The sequence below is a fragment of the Danio rerio genome, chromosome 21 (assembly GCF_049306965.1).
Source record: "Danio rerio strain Tuebingen ecotype United States chromosome 21, GRCz12tu, whole genome shotgun sequence".
NCBI lineage: Eukaryota > Metazoa > Chordata > Actinopteri > Cypriniformes > Danionidae > Danio > Danio rerio.
The window spans coordinates 7,831,188-7,847,277 of record NC_133196.1 but is presented as its reverse complement, the minus strand read 5'-3'; the positions used below and the strand labels follow the sequence as shown (position 1 = coordinate 7,847,277).

Here is a 16,090-nt window from a genome sequence, read left to right as displayed (position 1 = left end):
GGAATGACAAGGACAAATCGCTGTTTAAATAGCTAGATAAATATAAAGACTGCATGTGCTGTATTGAGATGCCTCCTAGAGGCACCTGCATTCAAAAACTGCTTGATGAAGTGTAACAGTATGAGAACCACTTGAAAAATTCAAACTGTTGTAGATAAATTAAAATAAAATAAATTAAAATGAGCGTCACGGTGGCTCGGTGGTGAGCACTGTCGCCTCACAACAAGAAGGTCGCTGGTTCAAGTCCCGGCTGGGCCAATTAGCATTTCTATGTGGAGTTTGCATGTTCTCCCCTTGCTGGCGTGAGTTTCCTCTGAGCGCTCCAGTTTCCATAGACATACGCTATTGGTGAAATGAATAAACTAAAATGTCACAGTGTATGTGTGTGAATGTGAGAGTGTATGGGTGTTTCCTAGTACTGGGATGCAGCTGGAAGGGCATCTGCTGTGTAAAACATATGCTGAATTAGTTGGTGGTTCATTCTGCTGTGGCGACCTTTGATGAATAAAATAAAATAAAATAAAATAAAAATAAATGAAATATCCTTTCTTAGATATATTTCATTTATTTTAAAATAAAACAAAATAATATATATTTTACATTTTTATTATATTATGTTGTATTTACATTTATAAAATGTATTTTTGTACATTTTACTTGTGTAACAATAAAAAAATAAACAAGCATGTAAAGGTATTATATACTAATACTAAAACAATTAAATGTTAAAATAACAATTGTTTTGTTATAGATTTTTATAGTTTTTTTTTTTATTTAATTAATAAAAAATACTTGATTAATAATAAAAATATTGTAATTAAAGTCAATTAAATTGATAATTTTTTATGTATTTTTAATTGATTTTTAAATAAAACAAAATATGTCATATTTTACATTTTTTGTATTATATTGTGTTGTATTTATGGTGAAAAGTTCAGTTAAAAAAAGTAAAAAGTAAAGTAAAAATTTTATTTAATTTGACCTGCAAAAATAAACAATTAAACAATTTAAAATTTAATTTAATTTAATTTATGTACTAATAATAAAACAGTTTAATGTTAAAAACATTATTATTTAATAATGTTAATAATAAATAAAGTAATATTTATTTAATATTTTTATATATTATTTGTAACTTCACTTTTGTATTGTATTTTGTTTATTTACTAATATTTATAAATAAAAATATAATTAATTTATTAAATTCAATTTATACATTTATTTATAAATAAAATACTGAACATTTTAATTTAATTAAAGCAAATTTCCTGGTAATGCTTGAAATTATAAAATTAAATAAAAAATATTTTGCATACTATTTTCTTAACAGTAAAATACAGTCTGGTAAGTCAAAAAATAAATAAAACAGTAGTTATCTTTGCCTTAAAATAAGAATTAAAAATGCTACAAGTGAACAATGCTATAGTGCAAAGCAATATGTCTTAGAAGACTTTATAATTTATGCTAAAATTACAGGCTACATATAAAAATTCAGAACATATATATTATTTAAAACAGTTTCCGCATCCAGAAGCTTATGAACACTCTACATAGGGAGCCGAGTGTGCTTTGGAGTGTAGCCGCTGTCTCTCTCTCTTTCTCCCTCTCTCTGTGTGTGCGTGTGTGATTTAGCTCTAGTTTAGTCTCATTACACTGGTATTGAATCTCTGTCCTCGTCTGCCTTTTCTCTCCCTCCTTCCATCAGATTCTTCAGATTTTCAAAGTTCCTGCCAAAAAGAAAGTCTGGGGCACCGTGACTTTCCAGACCATTGTGTGGGGATGGAGAGAAACGAAGAGAGCACTTACATTATTACATACAGTTGAAGTCAGTATTACTAGCCCCCCTGAATTATTATTCCTCCAGAATTATTATCCCTCCTGAATTATTAGCCCTACTGTATAATTTTTCCTCAATTTCTAATTAACGTAAAGAAGATTTTTTTCATCACATTTCTAAACATAATAGATTTAATAACTCATTGCTAATAACTGATGTCTTTTATCTTTTATCTTAATGACAGTAAATAATATTTGCGTAGATATTTTTTAAGATACTAGTATTCAGCTTAAAGTGACATTTAAAGGCTTGAATAGGGTAATCAGGCAAGTCATTAACAGTGATTTGTTCTGTAGACAATCAAGAAAAAAAAATATTGCTTAAGTGGTATAATATTGACCTTAAAATGGTTTTAAAAAAAATAAAAAACTGCTTTTATTTCAGGCGAAATAAAACAAATAAGACTTTCTCCAGAAGAAAAAATATTATAGGAAATACTGTGAAAAGTTCCTTGCTCTGTTAAACATCATTTGGGAAATATTTGAAGAAGAAAAGAAAAATCACCAGAGGGCTAATAATTTAGACTTTAATTGTATTTCAGTCCTGTAACTTGATTTGATGTGTGTTTGTTTTAACGGAAGGTGACAGAAAGCGACATATTATAAAGTAAAAGGAGATTTGCAATGGTGTAGCAATAGATAGACACATAAAATCTAAATAAAGGACGAAAACAACAATAGTGACCAGTGTTACAATATTAAGATTTATAGCACATGTAATTAAATATAGTTTGGGTTATGCTTGTATATTATATATTATAGAATTTATTTAAAAGCAGTGTAATGTCAAAAAGTAATAATGTTTCCTTACCTTATATATTACCTTATATATTACCGTATGTATTACATTATACAATTTAAAATAAATAAATAAATAAATGAATAAAATAAAATAATTATTAAGTATCCTACTTAATTAGTTTTTTATTCTAATAGTTCTTCAGATTTTATTTTGTTTTAGAAGTATAGATAATAAATGCATTTATTATAATATGTGCATTTAGATGATAAAATAAATATTTGAAATATGCTTGTACATTTTTGATTCTAAAAATGGTCTAAAAATGATCTAATGAACAAATCTAAAATAACCTCTATATCTTCTAGGAAATTAAATTAAATTAAATTAAATTAAAATAAATGAAATGAAATTAAATTAAATTAAATTAAATTAAATTAAATTAAATTAAATTAAATTAAATTAAATTAAATTAAATTAAATTAAATTAAATTAAATTAAATTAAATTAAATTAAATTAAATTAAATTTTACTTGGTAATATTATATTCCTAAAAAATAATGTAACATCCAAAAGGTATAATATTTGCTTACCTTATATAGTTACGTTGTTGTTGTTTTTTATTATTATTTATGCACTTTATTATTATTATACAATTAAAAATAAATAAATAAATAAATGTTTCCATTCCTATACAATAAATTTTTTTATTTAAATAGTTTTTTTTTTTTAGATTTTATTTAGTTTTAGAAATGTATTAGATTTATATTTAGAAATAAAAATAATAAAATTCAAAAATTTTAAATTGGCATATACATTTTTAATTCTAAAAAACGGTCTAAAAAAGTTTCAGAAAATTTCAGAGATTTTAAGTTTTTGGTATTTTAATCTCTAATGAACAAATCTAAAAAAACAAAATAAAATTTAATAAAATAAAATAAAATAAAATTGTATAAAAATTATAAAATAAAATAAAATAAAATAAAATAAAATAAAATAAAATAAAATAAAATAAAATAAAATAAAATAAAATTAAATTAAATTAAATTAAATTAAAAGTAAAATTATCCAGTGTGTCTGAAGCAGGAGAAGATGAGATGAGATTAGATGAGAAAAGAGTTCTCTGAAAAAAAGACACATTAAATACACGCAGAAGAAGAGTAAAAACTGACTGCACCTGTGTGTTTTATGGGTTTGTGCATGTTTGTGTGTTACTCACAGGGGTACAGTTGTTTAGTAGGAGCGCTAAGCTGTGCATCTTTTGTGACTCTGTAAGCGACATCAGGCCCTTTCGATGACTTCCGGTGTGTGCAGAATCCTGTAGTTTTCGTTACACCGTCTGGTAAACTGTGAAAATCTAAAATCTTTAGGAGATCGGCTGGCTCAGCTGCAGAAAAAACACACACACAGAGAAAGAGACACAGCATTAGATCACATGCACTTTAAGTCACAGACATTGCCACAAAAAAAAAGACACATTAATGCAGGTTATAATATATTATATTATATTATATTATATTATATTATATTATATTATATTATATTTTATTATATTATATTATATTATATTATATTATATTATATTATATTATATTATATTATATTATATTATATTATATTATATTATTATGCACATTTTACAATTAAGCTAACTGGAACTTGGTATATATAACTGTTTACTTATTTACTAACTTACTTACTCACTCACTTACTCACTTACTTACTTATACTTACTTACTTACTTGCGTAACACTTTAGAATAATGGTCCAGTAGTTAATGTAGATACTAACATTAATTAGGTATGAATAAGCTTATAAAGCATTTATTAACATTTACTAGCGCATTATTAATGTCCACATTAGTTAATGCACTGTGAGTTTACATGAACTAACAATAAACTAACATTATTTAACTTAAATAATATAAAAGAATGTTAACAAAGCTGAATAAATATTGCATAATAGTACATACATTAACTGACATAAACTGATGTTAAAGTGTTACCCTTATTTATTTATTTATTTATTTATTTATTTATTTATTTATTTATTTATTTATTTATTTATTATAAATAACATTAAAATTACATGAAAAGGAATGAAATGACATGAAAATTAATTAAAAATTAATTAAAACGAATTTTAGGGAGGGGAAACATAACAATTTCCAATAAGAACTATGTGATATTTTATTACATAATAAAAATTAAATTAAATTAAATTAAATTAAATTAAATTAAATTAAATTAAATTAAATTAAATTAAATTAAATTAAATTAAATTAAATTAAATTTAATTAAAAATCATAGCCAACATATTTATTAATTTCCAAAAAGATGCATAATAAAAATAGCTTTAACTTAGTGTTTTATTGTGTATAACAATAAAAGAATATGCAGTAGATACATTTAAAAATATATATATTTATTAAAATACCTTTACCATAAATATATTAAATGTTGTAATATATTGAAAATACTTTTAAACAAAAAAAAATCAGCACTTACTACAGATTACCTCACATTTAAGAACCCTCCAAAATAATAATTATAATAATAAATAAATAATAAAAAATAATAATAATAAATAATAATAATATTGACAGAATTTGTCATCAGATCATATTATCATATTAAATACTATCCTATCAAATTAAAAACTAGTTATAGTATCTTTAAACAGAATACTGAATTAAATCAATATTACTGAATTACACCACCAAAATACTGAGGTCGTATGACAACAAACCACCATACAAAGATTTTAATTGTATCAGCAAACAAGCTAAAATAATAAGCACTATAGATGTGTGTAATAAACATTCAAATCTGTGCCCACGAAACCACAAATCCAAAAAACCCATCAGACAAACAGGCAGAAGCAGACGAGGGTTTTACGAGCATTACAGAGGTCGACTGACCATATGAACACTGAACACACACACAGATATGAAGACCACACACACACACACATATGCTGAAGTGTTTGTGTGCGTTTAGGTGATCAACTTAAGGAACAGTTTCATTGTCTACAAAACTACTCCAGCTGAAGCTTGTTAAAATCACTCCAGAGACACACACACACAAACACACAGAAAGAGAGAGACATACACAACACAGAAAGAAGCATGCATACACACAGAAACAATTAAACACATAAAAGAGAGACAGACATATACGCATACACAAAAAAGAGACAAGAGACATATGCGCGCACACACACACACACACACACACACACAGACACACACAAAGAGACATACACAACACATACAGAGACAGAATACACAAACACACACATACACACAGATGAAGAGCCCTGTGAAGATGAAGAACCCCTGACATCCTCAAAACATGCCTCACACAGGTGAGTGGGTTTGACAAACCACCTGTAGGAAACTCACTAGTTCATCTCTTGGACACTTTAACCCACACTTGCAGCAGTTTTGCACATTTGCACTAGACACTTTCTTACAATCACTCCATATTTCTATAAAAACCCTCACACAGGTGAGTGGGTTTGACAAACCACCTGCAGAAACACTCTTCTTGTTGAATCCCTCCTAAATATTAAGTCGCTTTAGACAAAAGAATGTGCTAAATGACTAAATCTAAATGTAAACACACATTCACAAACATAGAAAAGTATACACACAGACACACACACACAAACACACACACACACACACACACACACACACAGTAAGAGATACACAAATGCACAAAAAGAGAGATGCATACACACACATAAACAAAGACAAACAGATCAACAGACACAAAAAGTGAGATGCATACACAAAAACTCACAAAGCGACACACACACACACACACACACACACACAGAGAGAGAGAGAGTGAGACAGTCAGACACAACACATATAAACACATACGCAAGGAAAGAGACAGACAGACGAACTCACACACAGAAAGACACAAAAGCACATACACACACAGCGACGTACAGACACACACAGACACAGAATGACAGTCAGACATAAAACACAAACACAAAAAGTGGCACACACACAAACACAGGGATTGAGACACACACAGAATGACAGTCAGAGACAAACACATGCACATACACAGAAAGAGAAACACAACTAAACAAACACACACACACACACACACACAATTACAAGCACATCAAGCGTGTCTGTCACAGAAATAGAGTAGACTTGGGTCATACTCATGTCACCATACAAAAAAAACTGTCCTTGTAAACCACTAAAACCAGTACACACATACACACAGATTACCCCTGAATCCAACCCTCACAGGAAACGTGGCAAAATATGAATGTCAACGTCCCCATTGAGTAGGATTTTGAAGCATTTTTAATTACAAGGACATCAGACATCTATTCGTAAACCACAGAAATAGAGTACACCCAGGTCATACTAATGTCATTATACAAAACAAACTGTCCTTGTAAACCACTAAATCCAGCACACACACAACACACACTTCTTATTTCCACTGAAGAATGAATCAGACAGACAGTGTTTATTCTGTGATTCTGATCAGGTCAGTGTGATTTAGTCTGCGATGCTTCACAGCGTTTACATTTTTCCTTGAGTATTTATATCAAAGGCCGTCTGTTCATTTCACTGCTGCTTAGAAGCAGCAGCTAAAAAGAGCGCTTGGATCAGAAGTGGCGCACCCTAACCTTAAAAAGTGTCGTCTTTTTACTTTTTGAATATACAGTTGAAGTCAGAATTATTCGCCCTTAATTATTATTATTTTTTTATATTTACTTAACAGAGCAAGGAGTGTTTCACAGTATATCCTATAATGCTTTTCCTTCTGGAGAAAGTCTTATTGGTTTTATTTAGGCTACAATAAAAGCAGTTTTTAATTTTTTAAAAAACAGGTCATAATTATTCACTTCCTTAAGCAATATTTTTTCTGATAGTCTACAGAACAAACCATCATTATACAACGGCATGCCTAATTACCCTAACTTGACTAATTAACCTAGTTAAGCCTTTAACTTTAAGCTGTATAGAAGTATCTTGAAAAATATCTAGTAAAGTATTATTTACTGTCATCATGGCAAAGATAAAATAAATCAGTTATTAGAAATAAGTTATTAGAAGTATTATGTTAAGAAATGTGTTGAAAAAAATCTTCTTTCCGCTAAACCGAAATTGGGGGGAAAATATGCAGAGAGGCTAATAATTCAGGGGGGCTAACAATTCTGACTTCAACTAAATAAATTTAGATTTACACTCATTTACTCAAGTAAATAAACAGAATTAATGATGGGCTAAAAATCTGCTGAAATCTGCGGTATTCTGCACGCGCAGATTCCGTGTGGGCCTGCTAATTACTGAATAAAGTATCGCCATTTGTAACGCCGTTTATTTATAGCACCGTTATTCCATCACTGATAGAGACATAGCTAATGATGACAGAATTTTAATTTTTGCGTGAGTTGTCCATTTAAGTTGCAATTTTGCTAATTAGACGTTTGTTTGAAGCCATAATGAACATTATATTCTGCTTTCCTTTGCATCATTCCTAAACATTTATATATATTTTTATTTATTTTTAATTACCAGGTGATGTTGGTTGATTCATCTCCTGAATTCTTATTGCCAATCCTAAGCCAACTGGAAATACTTGTTTTGGTTCAATTTGGAATTTCCCCAACCAATGACGAGCCAGGGCAAAATGCTTAGAATGACCAAGAAATTTTTTTCAATTCTGAATGGCATCTGCCAGTAAAACATTTATTTTTTATTTATTTAAATTTTTTTTTTGCTGCTTGTTCAAACTACATGCTTAAAATGAGCCAAAACAACAAACTTCATGGGATTTGTTTGGTACAACTCAGTTGTGTTATGTTCAATCCACTTAAATTTGTGAAAGAAAATAGTTCACTTGATCAGTTTGTGTTGGGATAACATGAAGGAATTGTTTTTGTGTGAAAACAGTGATCTCAGTCATTTGTACAGTGTAAAGTGTATGTATTATAATCAAAACAATAATAAACTATTACCAAAGAGCATAGAATCACCAAGAAGCGACACTCTAGTGTGATTTGGGAAACAGCCACTAGAGGCGCGTCGGCCATTTTGGAATGAAAACTCCAATAGAACAACAGCATATTATAAGTCTGTCAAATAAACTATTAAAAGGGCTGATGATTGTGATAGTAAGTGCTGTATTGTCGTCTTTCAGGTTGTTTCTCAGCTTTAATGCGCTTTTTAAATAAATGAATAAAAAACAAAGCAGTTGCTTGCCATCGCCGACCGCTTTGACTCCAAAATGGCGGAATCTGGGGCTGTGGCTGGGTGCTGCTGCTGCAATGGAACGTTCAATTGAGTGTCGCCTCTTGGTCATTCTAAGCTCTTTGCCCTGGCTCGTCATTGGTTGGGGAAATTCCAAATTGAACCAAAACAAGTATTTCCAGTTGGCTTAGGATTGGCAATAAGAATTCGGGAGATGAATCAACCAACATAACCTGGGAATTAAAAATAAATAAAAATATATATATAAATGTTTAGGAATGACGCAAAGGAAAGCAGAATATAATGTTCATTATGGCTTCAAACAAACGTCTAATTAGCAAAATTGCAACTTAAATGGACAATTCACGCAAAAATTTAAATTCTGTCATCATTAGCTATGTCTCCATCAGTGATGGAATAACGGTGCTATAAATAAACGGCGTTACAAATGGCGATACTTTATTCAGTAATTAGCAGGCCAACACGGAATCTGCGCGCGCAGAATACCGCAGATTTCAGCAGATTTTTAGCCCATCATTAATTCTGTTTATTTACTTGAGTAAATGAGTGTAAATCTAAATTTATTTCGTTTCTTTTAACTAATAACAGTAATATTATTGACTAATATGAAAATGTTCATTTGATTTATGTACAATGCAGTTTGTACAGTAATATTTTCTGTCTTTTAGTAGAGATATTATATAAGAGACTTGCTTTGTTTACCAAATAAAGTGAATCTAATTAGATTTGCAATTAAATATTACGTAAAAGTTAAAAAGGTATTACTTTTGTCAATCAAAATAATCACTTTTTGTCAAGCTTATTTGAAAGAGAACCGATGATAGTTGCGTTTCCAGAATCTGTTCCAGACACGGTTGCTTCACGATTCGGGAGCGCGCACGCATTAAGCAGTCGCGCGCATGCGTTTTAAGCAGTCGCGCGCACCACATCAGCTGTTAGCGCAAGTGATCATCATCCTCTCATTCGGTATTCATTTGCTTTCTTCTGCTCGCATGATCACAATTATTTTACTTCTCGATTCTAAGATCACATTTACACGCATATTGGGTCATCCTTGAATTGCCGGACCCTGCTTTTAGGAAAACTACAATTCAAAAATTATTTTGAACCAGCCAAAGTGGCTAGTGAGATTGTCTGTCTAACCCGCCAAAGCTGAAATCTACCCGCATTTGGCGGATGTTAATGTGAAGCCCTGTCTACAATCAGTCAATTTTAAGTTAACTATACTCATTTCATTTGATAAAGTTGACTGTTGGGTTTTACAGTGCACTATGAAAGTCAATGATTACAGGCTTTCAGCTTTTTCAAAATATCCTCCTCTTGAGTTCAACAGAGTAAAGAAGTAACGATTTGGAACCACTTGAGGTAGAGTAAATAGTAGGGATGGCTGACGTGAAACTGATGTTTCGACACAGTGTCGAGATACCGAAGCGCAAGTGTTTCGAAACACTGCACCGAAGCATGATCCGAAGCACCCAAGTCAAGTGACTAAAGTGTTTCGAAACACCTAGTCACGTGACTAAAGCGATTCAAAGCATCGATCAGCTTAGAAACGTTTCGAGACCTGGCGAATCCTCATTTAACTGCCAAGGTCAATCAATCTCTGTGTCATATGGCTTAGACGACTGTGTGTTTGCTATTTGATTCTATGTTTTGCATGATGTTCTGGGTTCGAATCCCGACTTGTACAAATACTCTGAATTCATGGTTTTATGTATTTTTCATGTTTCTGTTTTGTGTAACCTAAATAGGATACAGCTGCAGTTACGCCATCAATTTAGCATCATTTTTGTAACACTGTAAAACAATAATAAATATCTTTACAGTATGGTTGGTTTAGGTAGACATTAATAAAATACAATAAATGGGAAATTTAATGAATAATATAAATAATTCTTGATAACTTCAGGCCACCGTTTTTGATCTAGCAACAACCCTGTTTTAAGACAAAAACAAGACATATTTATTCACAAATTGTTCATTCGGATATCAGACCAATGTTGAAACAAAACGATACAAGAGCAAAGCATTACCAATTGGTATTAACGCATTTCAAAACAACTGCCATAGCCTAGCTTCAAAACCTATTAACACCACATGGAAGTCTGACACCTTAACCACTATACTATGTTACTTGAAGGATTTATCATACAAATTTGGCCTTAATCCCTCAATTTGTTCAACTGTTCCTTGCTGAAGCTGTTTCAGTGCAATACATAAAAAATGACCACTAGATGTCACTGTAGAGTGGGGTTTCGAAACGTTTCGAAGCTTCGACACATTTGCTTCGACTGTTTCAGTGTTTCACGAAGCCTCGCTTTGCCCACCACTAGTAAATAGTAAGTAAATGATCACTTTTTGGCTGAACTATCGCTTTCATTTACAACACACATAGCACAATACAGTAGAACAGATTTTACCGTTTCAAGTCATTACCCTAGACCGCATCATTAACAAACACCAACTGCGAATCTGCTTATTTTGGCACACATCGAACCTCATGCAATTGACTTTAGCAAGCATTTGATGTGATATAAATGTAAAATCAACACAAACACATTTTCACAAAAGACTTCACCGTACACATCATCACCGATGGGACACTATAATCAGAGGTGCACGCTAGTTTTAGGCATGCACACTAAAATTGCACTGCAGCTGTGATAATTAAACCGATTATGCTGTAATGGCATTGTTAGTTTAGTTTCGGAGCCATGATAAGCACCTGTGAGGACTGAAGAGCGAGACAGAGGCGTCAGAGATTTGACTCGCTGAACCACGCTGAGGTTTTTTGGTTAGCCAAAGATATTCGGCCGTCCCTGTCAAAGTAGCAATGAGGTTTGCCAAGGTAAAACACATCGCTATGGTTTAACGATGAAAGAATGCTGCAAGGGCTTCCCCAAAATGAGCTGTTTTATATATATATAGGTCTTAAAATGACACGCTTTAACAACTTGATGATAATGGCATGTCAGTCAGAAAAAAAAAAAAAAAATCTTAATTTAGACTTTCATATCGCTTCATTTAGAAAACTGTGGGAAAGAAAAACCTACTTAAACTTTGCAGCAGGCAAAGTTAAATGGATTAAAGGAGCAAATTAAAGGCACAGTTCACCCCAAAATGAAGATTTACTCACTATTTACTCCCCCTCGAGTGTTTCTAAATCTGTTTGAGTTTCTTTCTTCTCTTGAAAACAAGCTGAAAGCTAAAAAACTGCAACAATTGTCGTCTAAAGCATGAAAAACAAATACTATGGAAGTCAATGGTTACAGGCTTTCAACATTTTTAAAAATATGTTCTTATATGCTTAACAGAAACACTCGAGGATGTGTAAAGATGATAGAATTTCCATTTTTGCATGAACTATCCCTTTAAAACAAAAGTACAAGGTTTTTACATGTACGCTTATATGGAGGGTCATCAGTGCCAAAACTCACAACAGTTTTGACATAGTTTAACCATGTCAATGTGTCAACAAGCACAACAGCCAATTAAATTATTTATATTTGAGACCATATTCGCATATGTGACAAAGGTACATTGAGATATACACTGTAAAAAACGCAGAGTTCCACACAATTCCTTCATGTTGTCCCAACACAAGTCGATTAAAAGCAAGAGATCGCCTTTACCCACAGCGCCTGCCTTCAGGGCCGGAGCAAGCTGAACTGCCGCTCTAGGCAGAGGACGATCACGCCGCCCTCAACCCCAATGTGAAAACGAAACTGACCGGTTATGAAAATGAAGTGAGGTGTCGCGGACCTCTTTTCCGGCGCACTATGCGCGAATATAACTGAGGACGCACGGGTGCTGAGGGAGGGAGGGAGGGAAGTGTCGCGGACACTGCGCTCTTTATTCTGCCGCCCTATGCGCGGATATAACTGAGGACGCGCGGGTGTCGTGGACCTCAATTCTGCCGCCCTATACACGGATATAACTAAGGACACGCAGGTGATGATGGAGGTGTCGCTGACGCCGCCCTCTCTATTCTGTCGTCTATGCGCGAATATATCTGAGGACGCGGGTACTGAGTAAGGTGTCGCGGACATAACTGAGGACGCGGGTGGTAAGGGAGGTGTCTTGGATGCCGCCCTTTCTATACTGCCGCCCTAGGCAGCCGCCTAGGTCGCCTCTATGGACGCGCCGGCCCTGCCTGCCTTGCACGTAGTCGTGCGTTTATACTTCTGCGTGCTGTTTGTGTTGCTCTGCAATAACACTTCCAAAATGCTAGCTAGCAGTAGGTTTTTATGTTCCTCTGTGTAAAGTTTCTTCGTGGACGTTTTGTTTTTTCTGAACACTACGAGTAGCTCAAAGTCACTTATTCAGAGGTGGGAACTGGCAAACATGCAACAACTTTAACCATAAGGTTAACAAAACAAACGTTTCAATCTGGAGCTCCTTCACAGGACTTGACATTTGTAAACAATCGCTCCATTGGACTCTCAGCACCCACCCATACTCGTCACCGATACAAAACCGACTAATCACAGAGCTTGAAACGTGTAGTTACAATTTTTGAGAGGTGCAACCACGTGAAGGTTGTGCCGGGGTTTACACGTACACCTGACGCAGAAGTAAAAATCAGCCTTAAGCTAACTTAAACATCTTTACTAATTTATGGATTCAAGTTGTCCCAAACAAATCTTTTGTGTTGTTTAACTTACTTTAAATAAGTAACTTAACTTAACTTAAACAGCAAAAGTTATTTTTTGAAAATATGTAAACAAACATAAAGGTTATCGTAATGGCATACTAGTATGTACAGATAAAAATGTAAACATCAGACGTTACATTGCCTTCCATAACAAGTGCATTTTTACAGGTAGTCAAACTAAATGATTTTTGGCCCCAATGGCATTCCATATTTTCCAACTACACAACTATGGGCATTTTAGATTTTTTCCACTGCTATCTTCATCCTCAAGGTGTCAACACTAAAACCATAGTTTGACGATCAGAAAAGAAACTGTTTGGGACAACAACAAACTTTCGAAGATGGTAAAAATGCATTAACAATGTAACATTTAGGAAAAAAACATCTACAAATCTGTTTTAATACATTTAATCACTCACAAATTTTGGGAATAGAAGTGCTGACACTAGATAAGGATGAATCTTTCTAGTGTGCATATGTACAAACACTTTCGAATTTAATGAACCGTACACACTTACATGATTTAACACCAATAATTGTGGTAATGGCTGCAAATATGAAGGCCTTGCTCACATTTATTCCACAAAGAAGAGCAAACGCATGGCTAAAGCGTGTGTATAATGAACTCTCTCTCATGTAAACATGCACAGATGCTGCTTGTATCAACATTCCGCTCTGCGCTGAGTGAGAAAACACTGAGTGCTTGCAGGCAGAGCTAATATTTACCTCATAAAGCATTAGCTGGGGGTCAAGCTTGTGCAGAAGTATATGGATATTTTCTTAAGGATGTTTAGGGGAAAAGCTATAAAAGGAGGTGATGTTACAGCTGTTTTTTTCCCCTCATGAACAGCTTTAGACACATAGCAGGGAATCAAGAACACAGTTTGACCCAGTAACCCACTTACAGCATTAAACATAAAATATTAGATCTAACAAGACACAACATGCTTAAAAGTAAAGATATTTGTAACACATTTTTGCTGTTTAGTTTTCTAGATTTTGGTGCTTTTGTTTCTCCTGCGCACCAGTGCTGCATTTATTTGATAAACAATACAGTAAAAAAGACAAAATTGTAAAATATCTTTGCAACTTAAAATAACCCATTTCTATTTCAATATATTTCAAAGCAGAATTTATTTCTGTTATGCAAAGATGAATTTCTCAGCAGCCTTTTCTCCAGCCGTTAAACAAAAATGGCATTTATTTAAAACCCAAATCTTTTGCCTTTTTTAATGTTAGATTATTATTATTATTATTATTATTATTATTATTATTATTATTATTATTATTATTATTATTATTTTACTTTTCCTGACCCCACAATTTTGATGATTATACAATATTTATTTAAACAGCATTTATACTTAGTTTATTTAAAATCTTTTGAAATATTTGATATTACTTTTGATCAGTTAAATGCATCTTGTCAAACATAAGTATTATTATTAGTACTAGTATTAATAGTAATAATAATAATAATAATAATAATAATTATTATTATTATTATTATTATTATTATTAATAATATTATTATTATTATTAATATTATTAATATTATTATTATTATTATTATTATTATTATTATTATTGCTGAAACCACAATTTTAATGCTCAAACAATAAATAGTTTAATTTTTAAAGTATTTAGGAAGATACATACAGTTGAAGTCAGAATTATTAGCGCCCCTGTTTACTTTTTTCCCAATTTGTTTAACGGAGAGATGTTTTCAACACATTTCTAAACACAACAGGTTTAATAACTCATTTCTAATAACAAATTAGTTTCATCTTTGCCATGATGACAGTAAATAATATTTGACAAGATATTTTTCAAGACACTTCTATACAGCTTAAAGTGACATTTCAAGGCTTAACTGGGTTAATAAGGTTAACTAGGCATGTTAGGGTAATTAGGCTAGTCATTGTATAACAATGGTTTGTTCTATAGACAATCAAAAAATAAATAGCTTTAAGGGCTAATAATTTTAACCTTAAAATGTTTTTAAAAAAATTAATAACTGCTTTTATTCTAGCCAAAATAAAACAAATAAGACTTTTCTCCAGAAGAAAAAATATTACCAGATATACTGTGAACATTTCCTTGCTCTGTTAAGCATCATTTGGGAAATATTTAAAAAAAGACAAAAAATTCAAAGGGGGGCTAATAATTCTGACTTCAACTATATATATATATATATATATATATATATATACATATATATATATATATATATATATATATATATATATATATATATATATATATATATATATATATATATATATGCATGCACACACTTTGTTACTACCCAGGCTCATTATGGATACCCTTATATACATTTCTGGAGAGCGTGAAATATGTCCCAGGCAGTACGTTTTTTTTGCAGTTTTTGTTCTCACGAATCAATCAGAGGCCGCTGTGTACTATTTTTCATATCTTTTTATTTTTCTCTTGGGAGTGCCATCTTTTGTACATCCACCAGAGGCCGCTGTAGACTGACTGAACTGTTCTGGATGCGTTCTTCACCAGACTCTAACTTCATCGTCGCGGTCAACTCCTCTCTACATCTCAAGTCCTCCGATGTACAGGGCGAGCTACTATGCAA

The 16,090-nt window shown here is 32.0% G+C and overlaps 1 protein-coding gene across 3 annotated transcripts in view; it reads right to left on the bottom strand.

Annotated features, from left to right (window-relative positions):
- col5a1 (procollagen, type V, alpha 1) overlaps window positions 1-16,090 on the bottom strand; it is a 229,113-nt gene that overhangs the window by 166,152 nt on the left and 46,871 nt on the right. For all 3 annotated transcript variants that reach the window (XR_012397110.1, XM_073935763.1, XM_073935764.1), the window contains exon 2: window positions 3,795-3,962. Coding sequence is in view for 2 of the 3 variants with exons in the window: in XM_073935763.1 (XP_073791864.1) it covers window positions 3,795-3,962 (168 nt within the window). In the remaining variant the exon portion in view is untranslated. The remainder of the gene's footprint in view (window positions 1-3,794; window positions 3,963-16,090) is intronic.